We start from the raw sequence: 25,921 nt of genomic DNA, 5'->3' as shown, positions 1-25,921 counted from the left end.
TCCAACTTGCAATAATAACACAAAAGGAATCCATAAGTAGGGCTTAGTGCTTCCGATAGCCTTGATGCTAGTGTTGACAATCATGCTTCCTTGAATTCAAAATGCTCTAAACAAAGCCCAATTAATCCAATCCAACTTCCGACTTTCTATTGACTTAATTGTAGCGACTACTTTCCATTATAGTCACTTGGATGCTAAAAGACTCTTGTTGTCTATGACTTGTTCAAACAAATTTGTACTTGAATTATGGTGTGTTTTCCAAAGTTTATTAAACATTGTTAACATTATTATAAGTTTTTAAATATTGTTAAAAAGTCAATAGAAAATGGTGGAAGAAGCTTTTACCATCCATTCCAGACAACAAAATAAACTAAAACCTCACCTCCCAAGAAAGCAGAAAAAACTAGTTATGAGCCTGAAGCATAGATGTTGCTAGGAGATAGCATAAAAATGTTACACCAAAAGCCACACACAGACAAGAGGTGAGCATGATGCACATCTTAACCCCTACAGTGGTGCTGTCAAAGATGTTTATAATAGTGGATGTATCAATACATATAAACTCAAAAGGCAGACTTTTATTGACAAATTTTAGTCTGGAAATTATTTATAAACCTAGAAATTATTTACAAGCTGGAAAAACATGTTCAATGCATGGGCTAATGGAGAAAGGAAAACTTGTAAGTCTTGTCCTGATGGGGTGGTGATTCAGAAGAAGAGCACAGGGCACGCAATGGTGGGGACATCAATATGAGCTGGTGGAGAATGCCACTTCAGGGATTAGACCAGGATGGGGTGGCATGGTTAGCTTAATGGTTAGTGCAATGCTATTACAGTACCAGTGATTGGGACCAGGGTTCAAATCCCACGTTGTCTGTAAGGAGTTTGAACATTCTTCCCATAATTGCGTGGATTTTCCCCATGGGCTCAGGTTTCCTCCCGCCATTCGAAGCATACCAAGGGTTGTAGGTTAATTGGATATAATTGGGTGACATGGACTTGTGGGCCAAAATGGCCTTTACTGTGCTGTATGTCTAAATAAATAAATACTGAGTAGTCATATGGGAGGAGGACTGTATTGAAGATATCAGATAACCTAGTGTCAAGGAGAGGAAAGGAATTCTAATTGGTTTAGGGAATGATAGAGGCTGGGATTGGAGGGGAGGGGTAGGTTGATTGGGACAGAGATACATGTGGGCCAACAGGCCAAAATGAATCTCCGTTAATTTTCATGAGCTTTGAAAAAAGTATTGTTCATATTAATGCCCTAACAAATCAACTTAATTCTACTGCCACTCTGTTCTCCTGGATCAATCATTTAGATATTCCTATTCTCTATTACAGTATTTTCATTTTCATTTTTTTTCCCAGCATAAGGTCCATATTACAATCTCACAAAGATTACAAACTTGTTTTGTATTTTTGACCTCTATTGCTTTTTATGTTATTGAACTCTATTTGTGTACTCAGTCATAGTGGAATTTTTAAAATTTTCCAGTGCAGTAGCTGCAGTAAATCTCTGTCACACTGCAGATAACCTATAATCAACACACCTGCTGTGAATATAACAATCCCCAGTAGAAACAGGCAAGATCTAAAATGGTTAAAAGCTTGACCATTCAAGCTCTTTTTCTCACAGTGACTGAACAATTACCATTAGGGATCAAATGTATACATTTTGCAAGATGCATTTGTAACAGCCAAAATGAGTAGCCTTGCCAATCTGGCTATAATTGTGATAATGAATATTAACAATCCATGCTGGGTTCCAAATCTTTAAGAAAAATGCAAATTCAATTTTGCCCCATGTTCTGTACCTGAGTGCATAGCTGATGTAAAATGGGAATTAAAAATGAGTGAGATAAGTGAACATTTCAGGTCATGAGACTTTGCAACATTTTATGACCTGAATTTCCCTCTCCCATCTCCTGCTAGGACCAGACAGACAAAAGTCAATCAGTCTTTGATGGAATTTGCTGCTGGCCATTTGCCACCAATCCCAGGATCCATTGCTAAATTAAGCATTGCAATTCACACTGATGTCTCCCAGTGGTCAATAGGGTCTCCTGTTTGTGTCTTCTGATGATCCTATGGAGGTTTTGCTGAGATCTACAAGGCTATTAATCTCTCAATCTGTAAGGTTTTCCTGCCCATTAGGATGACTGATCACAGATTCACTGCATCAAGTCTCAGTTGAGGCGATGGCAATGATTTTGTCCTTCCTAGCAGGAGGTCACACTCATGGAAATTGAGTGGAACAATGGCCCACAATTTTCTGATGAGTAATTCCTGACAGCTTTCTGCTGGGAACACTGGTTTGCAGAATCACAACTGCCGTGCCCTTTTGGCCAATTACTTTAAATAAACCACAGCATAATGAGAAATAAACAAGACATTAAAATGGATCATAAAATAAAACAATGATAAACTGTTTTGCTGCAGTAGCAACAATAAACCTTTCATCTGTATAAATAGTGCAGATCAGTTTAGTGGTGTTTTCATTTAAAATTAACATATTCCCAGTGTGTAAACGTTTTTCATAAGTCCAGGCAAGCACAGACATGAATCAATTCACCTTTCACATTTCAAATATTTTCCCAGAGAGACAGTAATGAGGGTCTTTGGCAGCTTGCTTTTCATTCAGGCTCTATAAAATCAAGTGAAAGGTCTACTGCAAGACGCCTACTTTCTCATGTATGAAATGACTGGTTGCATTTCATCACAGTCTCCTTAAGACAACCCTTATTACACACCATTTATTTTGCCTATTAGTGTTGCTTGTTTCTCTTGTAGTTTAATTGTGTGATTCAGCTCAGCTTGAGTTAACAGCAACTGAAATTATTTTCTGGGTAATATCCCAGGGAGTTCTGATTTATTCAGACCTGAATCCCATCTTTGTTAGTGAAACCCATTTACTCTTTTATTTCCTATAACTCTGTGACCTCACAGATGGGATTGAAAGAACACATGTCTGCACTCGAACATAAAAGTTTGCTAAGCATAAGCAGGTTTGTCTTCAAAATATGCAAGTTGTTGGATGAAATTTCTTCAACTAAATTATGCAAAACCATACCAAATTGTGATGAAAGCAGATTAAAACTCAACCTTCCACCTTGGAATATGATTATCATGCCATATTTAAAAACCTGTTGCAATGCTTTTTTGTTTATTTTTTTATTTAACTGTTGATTTCTGAGACTGTTTTAAAATTGTTCAATTGCATGACAAATTTTTTTCACTTGATGCAATTGACATTTTCATATACATGCAGCACACAATGGGAAACTCGATTATTGGTTTCTATGTGCAGAACAATCATGGCTTGGCACCCATTAATGATGTGCATGTGCATGCAACATTGTTAGTATGCATACCAATACTCAATGTAAAAAGGAGTAGACCCTAAAATGAATCTGCCTGATCTAGCTAATGGGACAGAAATGACCTTAGCTTCTGTTAAAATAACTATTTAATCATCTCCTGAGTGATCAAGTACCTCCAATATACTATGTAAGATGTTTTTTTATTAAGAGACAAAATGTTTCCCCTATGAATCTACCTCCGTTGCTAAGAAGCCTGATCATCTGTTGGAAACATGTAATGCCTGCTCCTGACTCCAACCTGCCACTCTTGGTTTGGTTCCTGTTGAGAACCATTGCTTTAAAAGCTGCCATCACAGCAGGAGAGTATGCTTGTAAGTTTGCGCTTATAGCATGCTCTTGAAACTGCACTAAGTTACAATGTGTAACCATGCTGAAGGCCTGGAATTCTGAATGCTTGTTTGCATGGGGCCTTACACATTCATGCACATAAGAAACTTGTTCCCCTGTGGCCAAGAAAGAATCTGGCATGATGCCTTCTACACATCGCGATTTAGCGGATGTCTCTATGCACATTAGAATCTCCAGTTTCTGGTATCCATCAGTATCAGAGAACTGAATTTGTATGCACATTTGTTACACAAGAATATCAAAACAATAATTATTTGATGATGGCATCCAGTTTTCAGATTAATAATAGCACAGTCATGTTTTTTTTAACATCATTATAAAGCAAATGTTCTAAAATTTAGACTGCTCAGGGATTGGGTCAGTCCAGATTTTCTGGTTTTCTGGATTCTTCGGCAGTACATCTGTGGTACTTATAAAATGCATGCGAGAATATATGCAACAGCTGAGAGTTTTCGAGGTCTGGATTCTTGGGTGGTTTGGATTTTTGGTGAGGGTTTTTGAGGGGTCTAGAATCTTGGGTGATCCAGATTTCTGGTATCGGATTTTCACACTTTTACTGTAAATGGAACACTTTCAGTGAAAGACAATAACTCCAACATCAACTATTTTTTGCACTAGTTTATTTTTAAATCAATTCACTAAGAGATGAATTTCTGCAAGTACTTTCTTTCTACTAGTAGAAATTATGGTGGGAGAGCTCAAAAGCAGGTAAAAAGATGAAGAGATTGTCAACTGAGTTTATGTTGCCTGCCATTGATCTTTTTGCCAAGATTCAGCGGACAAGTAAAAAAAACCTGCAGAAATCTACACTGTTATTTTTGTTTGCATTGGGGTTGCAGAGTCAGCTGCAGGGACATAATTGAGGGGTGTCCAGTGACTACTCATGAGAATCTTTTCAACTAGAAGCTTAACACCCACAGGCAAGACCACGAATCCTAGCTGATTTTCAACTCTGTAAGAAAAATGCTTGAATGAGACTTGAAATTCAATATATTCTAGGGATCAATACATAAATACTCTTTGTTTTGCTTACAGTTATACCATTGTTGAATTTATTTATTGTGAATCGGGAGCAACATTTGGCAAAATTTGAAAATTTTTTTTGGAGTTGACCTCTATGGCAATTCTTCAATGAATGAATATGTGACCATCTTAATAAATTATTTATATTCATGACCTCAATTACAGTTAAAAGAAACATAAGTTGGACATAATTTGCCAGCTGTAAATTGGAGGAACAATATACTTTGCCTGGGCATTCTCCAACCAAACGGCATGAACACTGACTTGTCCAATTTCTGTTAAACTACTCCCCTGAGTTTCTCTCTTTCCCTATCTGCTTTCCACCAGTTCCCCACTCTTTTTAGAGATAAACCCTCTCCCATCACTTCTCTTCTACCCTCTCACTTGTATCCATGTATGACCTCTTACCTGTTTGACTGTGGTCCTCCCCTTGCCCCTTCCTCCCTCCTCTCCTCTCCTTCTCTCCTTACCTTTCTTATTCTGGCACCTGCCTGTTTCTTGCTTTTACCTTGACGAAGGGCACGGGCTCAAATCATCAGTTACCTGTTACTTTCGTGAGATGCTGTGTGACCTACTGAATTTCTTCAGCACATCTGTGTATTGCATTCATTCCCAGCATCTGCAGACTTCCCCGTTTTACTCCATAAATTGGAGATTGCAAGTTACAAAGAGGTGGTGAGCAATTACTCCTGAAGTGCCAGTGTTTGATATCCCTCTCTGCATGATAGGATATTTAGATCTTATCAGATTTAATAGGCTGATCATTTTGTTGCATGGGAAACATCAGATGTAAATATTGGGCTAAAGAGAAAACTTTCAGGCTGCAAACTTTCGGGCAGAAATGATCGAGTCTCGAAACATTGACTATTTTATTGTCTGTTCAATATTCCAGGATGTGCAGAATTTGTGGTTCTCAAACTTTCAGGTTGCTTGACCTTCACTCTTTTTTTCAAGATTTCTGCCACATTCCACAAGCTGCTAGAGATAGCGTCCATTAGGTGCAGGCCTAGTTCAAGTTACTGAAAATGTTTGAAGGCCAGCTCAGCACAGAGTGGACAATGAAGTGCAGTGCTATAGCATGTCACTGACTGCAATTAAACAGAGTTCATTGGGATGGCTGGGGATAAACCAAAGTTAGATTCCTAACCCTCACACCTAGAACCCTCTTTCCTGCTTCTATCAAGGCCCCTTAACAAGGTTCCTAATATCCAATTTAAACAGTTTGGATCCTGATCTTCATCAGTAGACAGAAGATCTCAATCTCATAGGTCCCATTATGTAGCTGTGTTTTATATCTTGAAGTATGTTGAGCATGCCAGCAGGCTAGATTAATTGCTTGGGACAGGAGATCCAGTGCTCTGATCAAGAGGTAGGTCCTCAGCTGCAATTCAATGCCTGCACAGGGGTAATGGATTGGAGAATCTGTCCTAATGAGTCTGTCCATTTGCAATGAATATATCTTCCTCTACATCTAAGTTGGTTTCACTTTATGCTAATCAAAATTCCTATTTTCTCTGAGTGAATCTGCTGACAGGATACAAACTAAACAACATCTAAGTTCTGGCAAAAAAGTTAATGCATATGTGTCTAAGGTACTTTAATTAGATTAAATAAACAGGATAAAATTAACAGAATAATATAAATATCATGTCCCAGAACTCAATGCCATTTCATGTTGGATTATAATTTTAAGAGTTTTGCTGAGATTACAACATCCTACATCATATGAAACCAAATGTGATTAATTTTCTGAGGTTGTCAGATCTTGTGCACTGTCATAAAATAGTTAATTGTGAATTGATAAGCTGATTTATATTTTTATTAGCTATTTCATATTATTACATCAAGTTAACCATGTTGATTTCTTGCCATACTGGAGGGTAAATCTACGATTTTTCAAGCTACAATGAACAAATGACTACATGGAATAGCAGTGGAATGTTATCTGGATGATATCATCATCACAAGCCGAAGAGTACAACCGTTCAACGTATGATTACAACAGGATAAGTGTGTCTTCATGCTGCCCTCAGTGACATACTTGGGATTTACAATCAACAAGGAGGGTGTATGAATGGGTCCGGCGGCCACAGAAGCTGTTTGCAAAGTCCCATATCCAACCAACAAGTCTGAATTACAGTCCTTTCTATTGGAAACATATCCCTAACATGTCTACACTATGCAACCCCCTAAGAAAGATCAAAAATTATATTGGAATACAGAAACTAAAAACACAGTTGATCGACTAAAGGAAATATTAATAACAAATGAAGTTCTGACCCATTACAACCCAAACAAGGAAGTGATTCTACCATTGATGCTTCACCAGTAGGACTGGGAGCAGTAATGTTCCAAATCGCAGAGAGGGGTGAGCAACCCGTGGCATATGCTTCGTGGCCATTAACTACAAATGAACGCAATTACGCACAACTGGAAAAAGAAGAAATTATTAAATGGACAGCAGAACCAGCAGCCATTAACCAAGAACAACTGCAACAACATTAAAGCTCAGACGATTGGTAAAGAAACCTGAACGGAGGCAATGTTAAGCAAATTCTTAAACTTCACCCTTAATAGATGGCCTGAATCTGAAGTCATACCAGAAGACTTGAAAACTTACTTCACACTCCGCCATGAACTATCAGTTGAAGAAGGATGTTTACTATGGGGTACCCGTACAATTATCCTGGCCAAATGGCAAGCCACCATATTATCAGAGCTGTACCTCAACCATCCAGGAATGGTATGAATGAAAGCGTTGGCCTGAATGCTTGTTTGGTGTCCATCAACGGACAGAGACATTGAAACAACAGTGAGAGAATGAAAAATATGTCAGACAATGCAGCCAAAAATGCCGCAGGCCGAGGTCAAACCATGGAAATGGTCTTCCAGACCCTGGCATTGGATTCATGTAGTCTTTGTGGGGCCATTCATGGGAGAGACTTTCCTTATAATGGTGGACGCACATTCCAAATGGTCAGTAGGGTTGCATATGAAAAACACCAAAGCTGATTCTACAGTTGAACGTCTACGGGCCATGTTTGTCACATACGGATTACCTCACGAACTGGTCACAGACAATGGACCCCTCAGTATGTCACTGAGGGCAGCATGAAGACACACTTATCCTGTTGTAATCATATGTTGAACGGTTGTACTCTTCGGCTTGTGATGATGATATCATCCAGATAACATTCCACTGCTATTCCGTGTAGTCATTTGTTCATTGTAGCTTGAAAAATCGTAGATTTACCCTCCAGTATGGCAAGAAATCAACATGGTTAACTTGATGTAATAATATGAAATAGCTAATAAAAATATAAATCAACTTATCAATTCACAATGAACCTTTTAAAAGTTTTATGTGCGACAATATATCAGACATATTTTGTCCACACCCTATCACCCAAGTACTAATGGAGAGACAGAACGTTTTGTACAAACTTTCAAGAAGGCGATGAAAACCAAGAAACTTCTAAATGCCTCCTGGACTCACAGGATTGCAGATTTCCTATTGGGGTACAGAAACACCACAAAATGCCCCCCAGCAGAATTGATGTTTGGGCCCAACCTGCGGACAAGGTTGTCCACAGTTCACCTGGATCTGGGCCTCCGTTTAGAAAAATCTACATTTCCACAAACTATACCTAGAGCACTGGAGGTGAGCGAGAGAGTACTGGCACAAGATGATCCTACCTGCTGAGTCCCTGCTCAAATTCTGTTCTAGTGGGAGACAGACTGTGGAAATGACACATTGACCAATTGCGACCATTCTCTGACATTAAAGTCCACGAACTACCTCACAACCTGGAGGAGGTAGAACTAGACCTACTGTGGCAGGCCAAGGCAATCCAACTTCTTGGGCTGAGTGAAAGAGGGGTGGAGATGGGTAGCCCAGTAACTGCGACAAGCAGTCCAGCCCATAGAACTCCAGAGGCCTGCAAAGGCTGGCAGTCGCCATCAACCCGACCATCTATGGGTCCCACCCAGAACAGCCCCGAGCAAACCACACTGAGGTAGTCCAAGAGAGAAATAAGACCACCTGAGCGCTTTATGTCCTATAATTATTATTAAGTTCCTTTCCATATTATAATTGCTCAGTATATGTACCCTAATTCTCAATAGTAGTCATGGGCCCGATGTAGTAGTGGTAGTTAGGGGGGGCCCATTTAACATATATTGCACAAGGGGGAAAAGTGTTGGATATAAGCCCTCCTTGCTGTACAGCATGACACCCACTTCATGATGTCACCCCTCCATATATTAATCTGTGTCTGTCAGTTGCCATGTTAGTCTGATGGTATTAAAGAATGAGAAAAGCACTGCATCTCCGAATCCTAATTGTATAAGTGCATACACGTAATACAAGTATACCCTGCTTTATGAATACTCGCTTTATACAAGTTTGCTTTTATGAAAGGATTTTTACTTTTACGAAAGCAATGAGCTGTTATAGAGGCTGTGCGTGCACCCTGAACAGCTTCTTCCCTGGGAAATACGAAGAGATGTCAATAGATAGATGGCACTCTGTCATCCAGTGCAGTAATCCCCAGCCCCCCATGATGGACTGAGTGTACTGAGCGTAGAAGAAAGAGTTGTGTATTCCTTGTATGTCCAGGGTGGCGGTGGTGCTGAGCAGTGAGTGAGGGCTCTGACCAGAGCGCATTAGAAGGTTCAAAAAGTAAATTTCTACTTTATAGGCTGTGTATTTATCATATCATTCCTGATTTTAGTAAATATTAGTGTTATTTTAGGTTTTATGTGTTATTTAGTGGGTTTTATTTGGGTCTGGGAATGCTCAAAAAAATTTCCCATAGAAATCAATGGTAATTGCTTCTTCGCGTTATGCCATTTCAGCTTACAAAAAGGTTCCGTAGGAATGCTCTAGATTTTTTAAAGCAGGGTATACCTGTATGCATGGCTGAATAAGATTTGTCCAACAATGCTTCACAATATTAGTCTATATTAATAGATTTCCAAAAAGAAACATAAGACTAAAATCCTGGAATTTTATCAATTATTTTGATTCTGATCCACCTCTGGTAAACTGGGTGGTAAATCAATGGTTTCACACTTAGGAAAACAGTGTCACTAAGGGTCATGACTTTACAAGACATTCTAGATGTGGATGTTTTTCTGCTGTTCAATTTTACAACATTTCAAGGAACTCCCAATTTTGGTTATATATCTTAATGGATTCCTTCTGTTTTTGATTAAATTCCAACTTTAACCCTGAAGTAGCAGTTGAACATAAGATTCTTATTATCCTTGAAGAATAGCATCATGAAGAAAACTTAATTTCTTATTTCATCCAGTACAAAGGGCATGAATGCTTTTGATAAACACCAGCAACACAGCGTCAACGTGAACTGAATGAATTAACAATATTGTGTTGTTTCATTACCCAAATGATTTTTTCATTATTTATTAATTTTCCCATAGCGTTCATAGAATTAAACATTTGGAATCCATCCAGCTGTCTTTGAATAGTATTCTAAGGCAATAATTATGATATATGTTAATCAAATAATTTAAAGAAAATAATATATTTATACTTTGTTGCCTAAACTGACATCATTAATAAGCCCGCCAGAGTTCTGTGCTGAATTGTAATATTGTGAAAATGTTATTTATATAATTTTCCTGTAAAATACACCATTGATTTTAGAGCCAAAATTTTTACTTCAATATTTGATCATTGTAAATACAAATAACTTTCTTACTACAGGCATCTAAACAGATTACAATCTATATTAATGGCTTAACATTAGTAAAAGGCTGAAAATACACAAAATAGTTCTTTATTTGAATCATAGTTTAAAAATCTCAGTATATAGAAATCACAACTTTAATAATTTCAGTATTTATTTTGAACTAACAAATCAAGGTGCATAACACAAGACAGCAAAAAGAACATAGAACTGAAAAAAGCCAATCTTTAAGTCGTAATATGTCTCTCACATAAAAACTTCTTTCATGAAACCTTATCTAAAAGCAAATATGGGATAAGGTTATTTTTTCTCAAACCAATAAAATCAGGAGACTGTTGCGAGAAGCAGTGTCACGCAGTTTGATGTCCCCAGCAGGGTACTTGGGGTCATATGTGCTGTCGTAAATTCAGTACGGGGCTCTGACATTGTGCTAAGTGTGGCCTAGGTCTGGGGGGGTTTTCTTTGATGCAAGTGAAGTTTAATAACTGGAAAAGCATTTGCTTTTATTTGCCTGTACTTTCTGCAACAATAATATCAGCTCATTTAGGTCGTTTCAACATAAAAAATGCACTAGTGAAGCAATCTGTTACAAATTAGCACTGCTCTCATTCCACTTTATTAGCAGGTAATTGAAAAGAGTTGGGAAAGTGTAATTTATCAGATTATGTGTGTTTATCTTCCTTGTGGGTAAAGCAGATTCTGGCAACTTCTTCATTTTACCCTGGGGGGAATTAAACTTCTTTAAGCCAAGTTCAGAAAAAAGTAAGCAAATTATAATTCGATGATACAGTTAAAAATGTTCAAATAAAAAAAATACTTACCACAAAGATTAAAAGTTTTCCATAGAAGATTTTTATCTCTTTCTTACCTTTCTTTAGAGATAGTTTTGCTCTCATATTTCCAAGTATTCTTAAAATCCGTACAGAACTCAAACCACAACATGAATATGTAGCTTGGAGTAATCTCTTTCTCCCCAGATTTTGGCTTCACCCCAAAGAACCTTATTATATCTTCAAAGCTAAGAGGAAAAGAAAAAAAAAACTGTCAACACGCAAACCTGCTGGTGGCTGTAGTTTCCCTGAGGGCTTGTTTCAAAGTCAGTAGCCAATGCTCTGCAATTATTGTGACTTCCCTGGGCTTCAACATTCATGGCAGCAACACTTGTCATGTATAATGTAACCTTCAAACACCTACAGTCTTCCCAGAGGGGAATATTTATAACTGCTATATAACCACGTCCACATGCATACATAAATATTCAAGGACTGAGTGTCTTTATAGGAAAATAATGGGATATCAATACCCTCATTTAAATATATATATCACCAGTCCAAATCCCACAAATTAAAGTAAAACTGGGAAAAGAATGAAATGAACTTCACATAAGTACAAATGTGAAGGACTCCAGGCACATAACATCAATGAGTACAGACACATAAAATTTGAACTGCACACTTTCCTTTCACTCATGCACTACAAATGGTTTTGTATCTGTTTAAACTCATGTTCTTTCTGACAACTAAGGTGCCATTCAGTTGAAATGTAATGAAATCTAATATTGTGCTACCGATCTCAACAACATATCTACATAAAAGTCAGACATATATTTAATATAATGACATGAAATAATGCATCAACTTGTTTCTTGGTCTGATATTATTTAGAATTTTGGCTCATTTCCTACAAATAAAGTCCTCAGTTCAGTTGATCCAAAATAGCCAGTTTGCACATTTCTCTGTTAATTGTGCTTTTGTTTTGCACACTTCTGTCCTTATTTGTCTTTCTTGAAGTTTTCTATGGCTACTTGGTACCACAAGCTTTCTTTTTAAACAACCATCATTTCATTCCTGTAAATGTGGCAAGCATTCACTTAAGTAACCTTTCCCACACTGGTTTAACTAATGTATACGGAATTTTGATATACCAGCACTTTGAAGATAATTATGGACCTTCTTGGCCTTCTGTCTCTGAGAAATATTTTAATTCTGAAGTTAATATTTTGCAGAGAGGAGTATAACTTATAGAATCCTACAGATCATTCACCTTTGCCTAACCATCAAAGTTTAGGATCAAGAAGATAGGATAAACATTTTAAGCAGCTTAATTTTCACTAGCTGTGATGAGTCTTGGTCCCTTGAGCTCACATTAGGTTTTAACTGAACAATGATTATTTTACAGCTCCTCAAGAGAATAGCACATCAAACATTTACACATAGATCTACATCATTTTAATGGAGACCATCAGGATTGGTTTATACAGCAATAAAAATACAAAAAAAATATGGATAGGAACCTTTAATTCGCAGTAAAAAGTGTTTCAAAGTGTTCTCCATAGTAAAAATGTCTATGTAAATACTAGGGTGCAATAATTTGATCATGAATTAGTTACTTATGTTCTCAACTTATTGTTTTTACATAATTATCGTGATCATCTTGCTTTATTAGTTTAAGTAACACTATATGAAAGAACACCTTGTTTTATCACGAATCATTTTTAACATTGGAAAGTGCTCCAGGTAGCTGTGATGAATGGACTGTTACTTCATTCTCAGCAAAGAAACGCAAGAGAATGCTCCACACTTTAAGGAATTATCTTCATTTGGATCAACCTCTAACTTTTCTTTTCATGCATAACATCATGTTATGTTTAAAATACTATTCTTCAATTTGCCATCATTATAAACCACTGTCTCATACTGAGTTTAAATAATTATATCAGGTTGTCTGCACATGCTTGGCTAACTAACTTCATTCAAACGCCATCAAAACTACATTCTAAAGTAGCCCCATTCCCTCTCTAATTGTTTTTAATGCCCAACATCAGACCCCAGTTCAAGAAGACTTCTGTTTTCAAATTTTCATTCTTCTTTGTTTTAAAATCCTCTGTGGGCTCACTCCTCCATGTCTCTGTAATTTATTTAACAAACATGGTATCAGTGCTTCTTAAATTTTGGCACCACTACTATTCATTCGGCTGCAAAGGCTTGTAAGTCTCTCTCCAAATCTCTCCACCTCACTTGCTTCCTTTAAGATGCTGCTTAAAACATAATTTGTTTATCAAATTGATATGTAGAAATCCCATTATTGGTCTTATTCCTGTGGGGTGTCTGGAATGTTTTGCTATATTGAGGAATATCTAATTGGACATTTAAAAAAAAATTAACATGTATGAGCACAATGAATTACAGTCCAATCCATGCCCTTAGAGTCAAAACATCTTAAAAGTCCAACCTTGAAAGTGTCCATGGGTATATAACTGATTAATGAAATCAAAGATCAATCCTGATACATTCCTTATAATCTCAACATCCAAAATTATGGTCTATCTTCACCCCAACATCTAAACTGCCAATTCATCCATTCATCCTCCCACTACCACTATTACCTTTTCATGCCTGTTGTGGCCATATTATAGGGAACTCTGGTCTTTTGACCATCCTTAACATATGCTTCAAAGGAGGAACTCAAGGTAATTTTTCTGGGCCAAAACTGGGCAACATCTGGTCAATCCTATTTGAGAACTTGGGCACTGGGCATTTTGAGAGTATACCAAAATTTCCAGGGCATTACAACATATAGCTTCAGTAGAAAATAGCAATGTTGATAGTTTGGGCCTTTGCTGGGTATAACTGTCAAGTCAAGTTTATTGCCATCTAATTGTACAATTACAACCCAATGAAACAGCGTTCTCCAGCACCCGCTGCAAAACAGGCAGACACACAACCATAAATAACATAAATGCAGGACAAGTAATTCATCACTACAAATAAATAAACGTAAATTGTTTCATGAATATGAGTATTTTGGATGGTAAGTGAGAGCAGTTCCTTAGGTCGTTCAGCATTCTCACTGCCCATGGGAAAAAGCTCTTCCTCAGTCCGGTGGTGCTGGCTCTGATACTCCTGCATCTTTTCCCCGATGGGAACAGATGAAAGATGCTGTATGGAAGAGGTCTTCAATGATTTTGCACGGCTCTTCAGAAAATTATTTTAGTAGATCACATCGATTTAGGAGGGGCAGGGTGGAGAAGGGAGACTCCAGTGATCGTCTCTGCCACCCTTATAGTCCTATGGATTGACTTTCGATCCATTTCTCTGCAGCAACAATACCATGATGTGATGCAACCATCCAGGATGCTCTTGATACAGCTCCTATAGAAGGTTGACATAATGGTGGCTGGTAACCTTGCCCCCTTTGGTTTTCTCAGGAAGTGCAGTCACTGTTGTGCCTGCTGACAAGTAAGGAGATGTTGAGAGTCCGCGATGGGTCATTAGTTAAGTGAATTCCAAGGGACTTGTGCTCTCTACTCTCTCCACTAGAGTTATTGATGCACAGTGGAGGGTGGTCATTCCTGGTCCTCCTAAAGTCCACAATCATCTCCTTTGACTTGTCCACATTGTGACTCAGGTTGTTACTCTCGAATTATTTTACGAGTTTTTCCATCTCTTCTCTATAGTGCAACTCATCGTTGTTGTTGATGAGGACAACTGCTGTTGTCATCTGCAAACTTGATGACTTTGTTGGATCTGGTTCTGGTGATGCAGTCGTGGAACAGTAGCGTGAACAGGAGTTGGCTGAGCACACAGGCCTGAAGTATGTCAGTACTCAGCGTGATGGTGCTTGATATTCTGCTGTGGTCTTTCGGTTAGGAATCCCAGGATCCAATTACAGAGAGGGGTGTTGAGTCCCTGGAAGGACAGCTTCTCCATCAGCCTCTAGGGAATGATCTTATTAAACATCGAATTGAAGTTAATAAACAGCAGCCTGGTGTATGAGGTGTCTTTTTCCAGGTGGGTCAGGTCAGAGTGAAGGGACAAGCGATAGCATTATATATGGAACAGTTTCTTCTATAGGCAGATTGAAATGGGTCTAGCATCTCTGGGGTGTGTGCTTTGATGTGCTCCATCACCAGACATTCAAAGCATTTCATAATGGCAGAGGTAAGTTCCACAGGGCAGTAGTCATTGAAACCTGTTATTGTCACCCTCTTGGGTATCAGGATGATGGTGGCTGTCTTGAACCCTGTGGGAATGATGGACTGCTGCAGTGAGGTGTTGAAGATGTCTGAAAAGATCTCCATCAATTGGACTGCGCAGTCCTTCAGTACCCAACCAGGTATATTGTCTGCTCCCTCCTCCTTCTGTTGGCTCACCTTAGATAGGGTTCTCCTCAGCTCAGCCCATCATCAGGGGGACACGGAGCTTTCTTTGGCATCATCTTCTCATCGAACAGTGCATAGAAGATGTTCAGTCTGTCCGGAAGAGAGGTGTCATTGTCCTTAACTCAGACGCTTGACTTGTGATGTGCTATCGTCTTGATCCCTCACCACATGGACCGTGTGTTGCCAGTGTAACACAGCTGTCTGTGTGCTTCCTTGCGAACCCCCACTTTGCCTTCCAGATTGCATGGGAGAGTTCAGCCCTGACTGATCTTAGTGCCATCCTACACCCTGTCAGTATAAGATAAAAAAAAAACCTCGTCAAGTTGAGACCTGGGATTGCTTCTGCTATTCTCTTCTAATTGTGCTCCTGTGACAAGCCAGAAGACTCTTACCTTTGTCACAATCTGGCTCTACTAACTAGAAACTGTTGCACTTTGTCTCAGAATTTACCTAATAATACTAGCATATTGCCAATTGTTAATGAGGTATTGAGCAAGGGATTGATAATAATTAGTTGTGATGTGACACAGCTTTGCTCATTCACAATCCCTCTCTGAAATCTACTATTCCACATCTGCATATCCTGACTCCATTTTATTGCTACTTCTTACAACCAAGATGGAATTAGCATGGATTATTTAAGAGAGGGAGCAGATTCAATTGAAGATGAATACCCAACAAACCTCAATTCAATGTCTTTCCTTAATCAAAGTTCAAGGTTTAGATTTCTTGTCAGAGTACATATATTTCATCACATGCAACTCTGAGATTCTTTTTCCTATGGGCCAGGCAGAATTTCTACTTAACAGTAGTGCAAAAAAACTGTATTCAAGAAAAAAATAAATACACAAAAGAGAGAAATGCAAAAAGGAAGTAAATGCAAACAAACTGACTGGGCAATATAAAAAAGACAAATATTAAATAATAAATAATGTACTAAGTAGGAGTCTTTAAATGAGTCTCTGATTGAGTTTGTCATTGAGGAGTCTGATGGTCGAGGGGTAGCAGCTGTTCCTGCACCTGGTGGTATGAGTCTTGTACCTCTTTCCTGATGTCAGCAGCAAGAATGGTGCATTTCCTGGATGGTGTGAATCCTTGATGATTGCTGCTACTTTCCGAAGGCAACACTCCATGTAGGTTTTCTTGATGGTGGGGAGAGTTTTGCCTGTGATGTCCTGGGTTGTGTCCACTACCTTTTACAGGGCTTTCTATTCAGAGGTATTGGTTTCCCCATACTGGGCCATGATGCAGCACACTTTCCACTACACATCTATAGTTTTTGATGTCATACCATATCTCTGCAAACTCTTGAAGTAGTAGAGACTCTGACATGGTCTCTTCACAATGACATTTGTGTTCTGGGTCCAGAAAAGGTCCTCTGAGACAGTGACTCTCTATATATCACTTTAGATAGTAATCACTAGCACATTGCCAATGGCAAAGATCAGAAAAATTAAATAGAACAGGATTGCTTTCTAGATTTTAATAATTTTTTTTCAATATTGCATGCAGAACTCTTTGCTTTTTAGAAACCGTCTGATCATAGAGTGAATGGGTTCACAGATACTGTGTAAATTCTAACCTGATTTAAGAGCATATTTGCCAGCATAAATGTTTGTGGAACATCAGGAAGCTCCTGCTCCACTGTTAGGCTCCAGTGGTACAGCTCAGCAGGGATATCACTGTTACAATATGACCAGCAAATTCTGGACCCCTGCATTTGTGTTGGAGTCTGAAGTTTGCTGAATCACAGAGGGATAAATATGGGCAAAAGCAAGACTATAGTGAGGGTTTTAGTTGACTTGTATATGAGTTAGCATTCTTTTTAGTCTTATAAAAATATTTATTTAACGTTATCTTGTTATATACTTTGTATATTTTCCTACTTTTTTTTAAAGTTGACTACTACCTGATCTAAACTTGTGACTTCTGCAATAATTATTCAAAAATCCAGGACGAACTTAATTTTAATTTTATGACGATAAAAGGAATCAAAGTTTGCCATGTAACTCCAATATTACTTTGGCACAAAAATGAGTGAATTCACCACAAGATGCAATTTATCTTGACAAATAATTTGGAAAGAGGTAGAAGGCGGCACAGTTAATGTAGCAGTTAGTGTGATGCTATTATAGTACCAGTGACCTGAGTTTGAATTTGGCGCTGTCTGTAAGGTGCTTCTACATTTTCCTCGTGTCTGCGCGAGTCTCCCACCATTCAAAACATACTGGGGTTGTAGGTCAATTGGGTGTAATTGGACAGCACAAGCTTGTGGTTTGAAAGGGCCTGTTACTTTGCTGTATGTCTAAATTTATCAATTAATTTAATAAAATCTCTACAGTGAATTTACAGTTCTTTACAAAGCATTATCGAGTGAAAGATGAAGGGCAAGAGGTGTTGAGTTGTTTGTTTTATTTCCCTTGGTGGAACTATTAGATAAACAGTAGTGAAATTATTAGCAGCATTTTGGAGTGAAGGACCAAACCATAACTCTAAGACAATGAACTGGTCAAATTTTGGAATATGTATTTTGTAAACATCTTGGCCTATGATCTGGATTTTGCTTGCAAATGGAAGCAATTCCAAGACATTTGTGCATTCGTCGCCAAACACTGTAGTCCTGAACACATTAGGCGGTAGCAGGCACCATAAATGTCCAGATGTTCCACCATTGGACCTCCCATGCAGTCTAGCAGCAGTGTGGTCTTCCTAGCATTCATGTCAGGGACTTAGCTCTTAAATCATGTGCGATGTCTGGTGCCGGATCGACATCCATTGGTTTCAGTGGGGATTACATGGCAAATGAGAAAACAAAGAAGGCAAGTTGTACATTGCTCTAAATGTCAAGAGACATACTAAGCTCCTTACAGCTTTGACAACTGGTATCGTCGAGAGAAAGTGTTTTCCATCTGTAAGTGCCTTCAGTTTCATTTCAGGGCCAGATCTTCTTTTCTGTGGAGGCTGTGTTGTTGCTCTAATCATAATTCTGGTTGCCAGGAATCTATGAGCCTACAGTTTGGACCCACTGAATCTGGTCAAGGTAAATATGGATGTGCAATGATTGTGAGTACCCAGAAGACAACAATAATGGTAAAAAGGAGAATGAAGGGTTATCAGTAATACAACGACCATCAGATGATATGCCATCCCAGTCAGCAGTCTGCTCTTCACCTTATCCTACACAACTTTGAGCTAGTCCTTGCACTATATGTTCTCTTTCACAAAGACTGCCTACTTATATCTTTGCAATCTGACTGGTCTTCATCTATACTTCAATCTATTTGCTACTGAACACCACATCCATTGTTTTAATAGTCTCAAGCATCTACTTTTCAATTTACACTCTATATCTTTTCTATGCTGCTGCTCATACCTACCAGCCACCTACCCCTTAAACTGAAATATGCAAAGCTATGTGGCCTCTAACCTTTAGCAAGAATCACTCTTTCATTACCCTGAGTTTATTTGCTTCCACCACAAGATGCAATTTATCTTGACAAATAATTTGGAAAGAGGTAGAAGGCGGCACAGTTAATGTAGCAGTTAGTGTGATGCTATTATAGTACCAGTGACCTGAGTTTGAATTTGGCGCTGTCTGTAAGGTGCTTCTACATTTTCCTCGTGTCTGCACGAGTCTCCCACCATTCAAAACATACTGGGGTTGTAGGTCAATTGGGTGTAATTGGACAGCACAAGCTTGTGGTTTGAAAGGGCCTGTTACTTTGCTGTATGTCTAAATTTATCAATTAATTTAATAAAAACTCTACAGTGAATTTACAGTTCTTTACAAAGCATTATCGAGTGAAAGATGTAAGAAATATCCTCCTGTTCAAATGTACAAGAGGCTTTAATGATGAAGGTACAGTAATTTTTAACCATCTTTCCCATCCCAAAGAGATCGGTGCTGCATTCTTAACTTTTTATTTATTCAGTTTTTCAGCAGGTGGGCATTATTGGCAAGGTCATCATTTAATGCCAATCCTGTGGGCTCCATGGTCAAGGAAGAAGTGCAACAGAACAGACCTGTACTGAACATCAAAAATTGTGGGAGATGAGTTTGGCATCAGAATGTTCATTCATCAAGCTACCATCATCAGTTGTATTTGCTGAAAATGATTTGCCAAAAAGAGCTGAAATAATATTTGTCCTGGGATGCTCTGGTTAAACATACAAGCTATTATTTCTGCTCACTTCTCTTTCATAATTAGGAAAATTCCAACATTTTATGTCACTGCAGATTTTATTTTAAAACAATTGCATCCAGCTGTAAATTAAATGAGAATCTATCATATTTTCAAATTATATGAGGATCTGGTGGAAAGAGTTTATTTGTATTCCATATTTTAACCTTGAATCTCCCATAATACTCCCTTTTCAATGGCAGAGAAGGAAAAGAATACTGATGCAGATTAATTTCAGGACACAAGGCTTTTGGATTAATTTTAATTAATGCATTTTTCATAGCAATCCATTACAGGAAATAAGAACTTGTGAATTAATGTCATCATATGCAAGGGGCATGACTGTATGATAGTAATAAAATATAAATCTCAGTACATCAAAATCATCTTTAATTATGGTCATTAAATCAAATATAGTCATTAAATCAAATAACACCATTCAGTTACATTTAAACTTAGGCTTGGTGGTGAGCTACCAGACTGAAGCAAGCCTGGAGGGAGATGAATGCTAAAAGTTCTGTTGCCTTATTGGGAGTGGGGGAGTAGTCCTGAGTTACATCATCCACAGGCCTCCATAAATATCCCAAAAACATGCAACTCTGCTCTGCCACTATTGCATGAAACCTCAGAATTGGCAGATGTCCTGAACACAGACCATTTCCTCCAGTCAAAATATTGAGATGACTGATGACAGTAGTTATAAAAGCTTTGTTGCCTCATGATCATTTACCTCCACAACTGAATAAGATTGCTCAAAATGTTAGCATCCTTCCTATCTGAGTTATTAATCAGACATTTCTCCCAGTATAAGGTGTGCCTCCTTCCACTTTTGCAACTCTCATCCATTCATTTGTGATTTCTAGTTTTGGCCAATATCTCCTACCCTCCACCTTCTGTAAACTTCAGTGCAAGCAAAACCTTTCCTTTTGCATCTTGTTCTGAAGTCTCTCAAAGCCTCAAATTTAAAGTCCCCAAGTTTGTGTCTAAATTTCCAGTCAAGGACCCAATCATCATATTTTATTTCTCTAATTTTGGCCTCCCATTTATCTGTTTTATTGACTAACTAGCTGCTGTTGCTTCTACTGTCTAAGCTCCAAGTTATGGAATTCTTCCATAAAAAAAGTCCATCTCCTGTCATCCTTACCACCTTTCCTAATTTTTCTGACTTTTATTTTGTAGAGCTCGTCGAAAGAACAAAGACTTGTTGATCCAAACCAAGGCTTTTATTAGCAAAAGACAGGAGCTCTTCATAGGTGGCCGACCAGTCTGGAATGATCCGACCTGGTTAGGGACACAACCCTTTAAGGCCCAGACAGTAGGCGTGGCTAAGCTCTCAGCCAATCGCTGTAAGCACAGTCATTACACTCTAGATACTGTAACTATATACATTGGTGATAGGTCTGTACTATCACATCTTTTTTGTCTGATTGGGTCTTGAAGAAGCTCAGAAGGATGCTTTTTTAATGCTGGAGGTGCTAAATAAAAGTAACCACTGCTGACATCTAAGTTACATGTTTTCTTGGAAACACTTGTAATGCATTTTACAAATATGTGCTATCCAGGGGATCTTATCTCGATAACGGATACCAACCCAAAATGTTGACTGATTATCTCCACCCATGGATGCTGCCTAACCTGTAGTCACCTGTTTGTTTTGTTTTGGAGAGATCTATGATCTTTGGGATAGAAAATCCTAGGTCGTGATCTGTGAATTCCTAATTTGCTGATGGGTGAAGGTCTTTGCTTGTAATTTGCAATCATTAAACTGATTTTTTCATCTCCATTTGCAATATGCAGATTCGGCATGTGAATAGATGTGAGTAACCAAAGCCATGAATCAGCAAATATTTACACTTTAGGAAAAAATATTTACCTCACTGCACCTCAGCTTCAGTTTTGCCCTCATTTCTTCCCTTATGTTTGAGCCTTTTTTTCTGCTCACTCTGTTTGAGTTGCCATATAACCATTATATATATACTTTTTTCCAATTCTGTTTGCTCTTTATACATATTTACTCTCTGTTCATGCTTGTTCCTGAAATCTTATTTAAAGCCCTATTGAGCTATAACCCCAGAAATCATTATCCACTGGACTTCCTAATGGAAAGATCAGTCTGTCTGGGTCAGTAGCAGAACATTAAGCACCATCATACTGAGCACTGGTGCATCTCAGGCTGTGTGCTCAGCCTGCTCCTGTTCACATTACTGATCCATGAGTGCTTTACCAGATCCAGCTCCAACAGTGTCATCAAGTTTGCAGATGACTCAACAGTAGTTGGCCTCATCAGCAACATCGATGAATCCCACTACAGAGAAGAGGTGGAAAATCTCGTGGAATGGTATGAGAATAGCACACTGAATCTCAACATGAAAGAGATGACCGTGGACTTCAAAGAGGATCCAGAATGACCAGCTTCCACTACACTTCAATAAATGTAGTGGAGTGAACCAAGTTCCTTAACTAGTGAACTATCGTAGACACACAACTTCTCCTCACTTGTCAGGAAGGCTCAACAGCAGCTGCACTTCCTGTGAATTCTCTAACCAGGGAAGTGGTTGAGGCTGCCTCATTAAACATATTTAAAATTCGGTTAGATAAATTTTTACCTGATAGAGGAATTAGGGGATATGGGGAGAAGGCAGGTAGGTGGAGTTAGGTCATAAATTAGATCAGCCATGATCGTATTGAATGGCGGAGCAGGCTCGATGGGCCTTTTTTGGCCTACTCCTGTTCCTACTTCCTTTGTTTCTATATAAGTGGGCAAGGCTACCAGCCATCATTACGTCAACCTTCTATAGGTGCTCTACCAAGAGCATCCTGGCTGGCCGCATCACAGTGTGGTACAATAACTTCAAAGAAATTGTTCAGAGGCCAATCTTCAGAACCATAAGAGTGACAGATAGGATCACTGGAGTCTCCATTTCCCCCTCCCCCCCCCCCCCCATCGACATGATTAGGATCACTGGAGTCTCCATTTCCCGCTCCCCCCTCCCATCGACATGATTAGGATCACTGGAGTCTCCATTTCCCCCTTCCCCCCCATCAACATGATTAGGATCACTGGAGTCTCCATTTCCCCCTTTCCCCCCATCGACATGATTACGATCACTGGAGTCTCCATTTCCCCCTTCCCCCCCAATGACATGATTAGGATCACTGGAGTCTCCATTTCCCCCTTCCCCCCATCGACATGATCTACCGGGATCATTGTCTAAAGAGGGTGTGTAAAATCACTGAGGACACTTTCCCCCCTGCACACAGTATCTTTCAGCTGCTCTTGTCGGGCCAGCACCACCAGCTTCTTCCCAGAGACAGTGAGAATACTGAACAATCAATGAAACTGCTCACACTAACCATCTGAAACTCTCATATTTCCAAATAAATATTTATTTATTTGTGTGAACAGATAAAATACTTGTCCTCCATATGTATTGTATGCGTGTTATGTTTGACTATGTGTCTGTATGTTTTGTACCGAGGACTGGAAAACAGTTTCATCAGATTGTACTTGTACAATCAGATGACAATAAACTTGACTTGACAACTTTGGTGATAGTGGCTCCCCTCTAGAAGTGGACCATCACATGATAGTGAGATAAAGACATGGCACCCTTTCCAGGTGAAGCATTAATTAGACTGTATATCTATTGCAGTACACTAATTAGCATACTGCATTTGATGTTCACAATCCTACACTTTAAATACAAAGAAATTACAGATTATTTGAGTTGTTGGAATCAGTGTTGTGTAGAAGATGGAAGGTGCTGTACCTTGAGCATATTTCAACTTTATTAGAACAGTGAAGGAGACCAAAAAAAAGCTATGAGTGGGAATAAGATGGAACATTAAAGTAAAAGATCACTGGATGCTCAGTGTTACACATTCTACAAAATGCACGACTGTATATTTCGGCATATGTGGACCGAAGCTTAAGATTCCCCCCCCACCCCACCCCACTTTTTCAGCCTCATTTTAAGGGTTTTATGGTATATCCAGCATTCAAGTTGACCCCCATTTTCTGGCTGCCTGAGGTGCCCCAAAGCTCACGATGCCTGACTGGCATATATGTCAATTCCCATAGATCACGCGGATTGATCGGCTGGGCGTTGGCTGGAGGTGATTGCTATCATGGAGAGTCCATCAACACATCAGCATGTGACGAAAATATGAAGTGACCTTGAAGTTGAAAGTGAACGAAATGGCTAAGAAAACCGACAACTGAGCTGCTGCAAGAAAATTTAATGGGCAAGAGAAGTTGGTAAGAGATTGGAGGAAGAAAGAGGAGATTTTATGAAAAATACCAAAAAGGCAATGTTCTTTGAGAAAAGGAATAACTCGTTGGCCAGAGTTGGAAAATAACGTTGCAGAATGGGTACATGAAAAGAGGCAAGATTGCTACATAGTCACCCGAAATAAAATAAGAACATTTGCACTGCTGTGGGCCAAGTCGCATCCAATCCTCAGTGATGATTTTGAGGCTACTTTAGGGCTGGTGCAATCGTTTCATGAACAAGAAAAATCTGGTATTTCACCAAAAAACACACAGAAACTACCAAAAGACCTTGATCATAAAGTTGTAAGTTTTCACCAGTTTATACGAACTGGCAAATATCGAAAACGTGGATGAAACCCCCATGAATTTTGACATGATAGGCAATAGAACAGTGAAATGGAAATGTGTTAAAACTGTGCAAACCAGAAATACAGATCCCTAAAGGACCAGGTTTACCATGGCCAACATGACAAAGTGAAACTTCAAATGCAAAACTGAAAATGAAATTCCCTGCAGGCATTTTTGTACATTTTCATGAATAAGGATGGATGGATGAAAATGGTGTAAAGCCATGTGTGGAGCAGGTGACTAGGCAGTTTATGCAAAGAATGAAGTTTGCTGGTCTGGGATATATTTCATAGCCATTTAACTGAGAACATTAAAATAGATTAGCACTATATAATATTTACACAGCAGTTATCCCAGGTGGTTTGATGTTTATATTGCAACCTCTTTATGTTTGCTTGAACAAGCCATGTGCACAAGGAATGGAATACAGGGATGTTAAGTGCAAAAAATTTGTTTATAAAAGGTGGGGAAATGTGTGCTGCATCACTTCGTGCTCAAGTCATGGGACAAAGTTAAAGTAGAGACTGTGATAAAATCATTTAAAAAGTGTGGTATCTCTTGTGCAATTGATGGTATGGAAGATGATTTATTGTGGGACACTGATGATGAAGTTGAAACCCCCTCATCAGATACAGACTGGGACCCATCTGATGACAGTTTTAACAGTGAGAGTATGGATGTGTTTGCCCCATCTTTGCTTTAGATGATGATGATAGGGAGAGTGATTTTGAAGGGTTCTCAATGTGCTGTTGCTTTCAGACAATGAGAGCAATTTTGATGTTTTCAATTGTTGTTGTTTTCAATAAAAATCTCATTGAAAATTTGTCGCAGTCAGGGTTTTTTTTTGTTTTTCAAGGGTCTTCTTATACGCCGAATTGGTTTTTCAGGGATTGACTTATACACTGGATCAGTGCAAATTGGATTTTGAGCTGAATTTAAGGTCTCAAAAGTACATCCAGTGTATAAGTCGACCCCATTATTTGAGAGATTTTTTTGGGTTTCACGACTTGACTTATATGCCCAAATATAGAGTAATTTGCATTGTTTCCTCAAAGAAAAGGAGACCACGGTGCGAGCACCAAAGAAAGGATGTTAATTTGGAAGAAATAAAAGTAAAATGGTGCTTCACCTCGAAAGGATTCCATATCTCTTATCAAAATCCCTTCCTGGCTGCAAGAGTAGAAGCAATTATTTTAGGTTTGTTTAAAAAAACAAGAAAAAAATTTGAAAAGATCATCACGATCACAGGAATTTTACAATCAATCAAAGTCTCACAAACAAATGCAGGTTCATGAGCGCAACTTTGCAACAGTACTTAAGCAGGAATGATTTGGAATTCTACCCTTTCCAAATGGGAATAATAACTAGTCCTCTCCTCATCATTAACAATTATTCATCCTGAGACCCTTGTTATTTTGGGAAAAATTATTGGAGGGGATGTGGAGGCAGGATCCAAGAAATTTATATCATGAAAGGAAGTGATGGAATGAATA

The 25,921-nt window shown here is 38.6% G+C and overlaps 1 protein-coding gene across 9 annotated transcripts in view; it reads right to left on the bottom strand.

Annotated features, from left to right (window-relative positions):
• The window catches only part of LOC138753515 (formin-like), a 395,939-nt gene that overhangs the window by 49,699 nt on the left and 320,319 nt on the right, over positions 1–25,921 (bottom strand). For 3 of the 9 annotated variants that reach the window (XM_069916624.1, XM_069916623.1, XM_069916630.1), the window contains one exon: positions 11,334–11,483. In XM_069916624.1, the coding sequence (XP_069772725.1) occupies positions 11,334–11,483 (150 nt within the window). Of the gene's footprint in view, positions 1–4,382; positions 4,684–10,713; positions 11,187–11,333; positions 11,484–25,921 lie in introns of those variants that run through there. The other 6 variants (XM_069916628.1, XM_069916629.1, XM_069916622.1 and 3 more) reach the window with 4 other exon arrangements.

The sequence above is a fragment of the Narcine bancroftii genome, chromosome 2, assembly GCF_036971445.1.
Source record: "Narcine bancroftii isolate sNarBan1 chromosome 2, sNarBan1.hap1, whole genome shotgun sequence".
Taxonomy (NCBI): domain Eukaryota; kingdom Metazoa; phylum Chordata; class Chondrichthyes; order Torpediniformes; family Narcinidae; genus Narcine; species Narcine bancroftii.
Note: the sequence above shows the minus strand (reverse complement) of the source record. Positions and strands in the feature narration are given on the sequence as shown.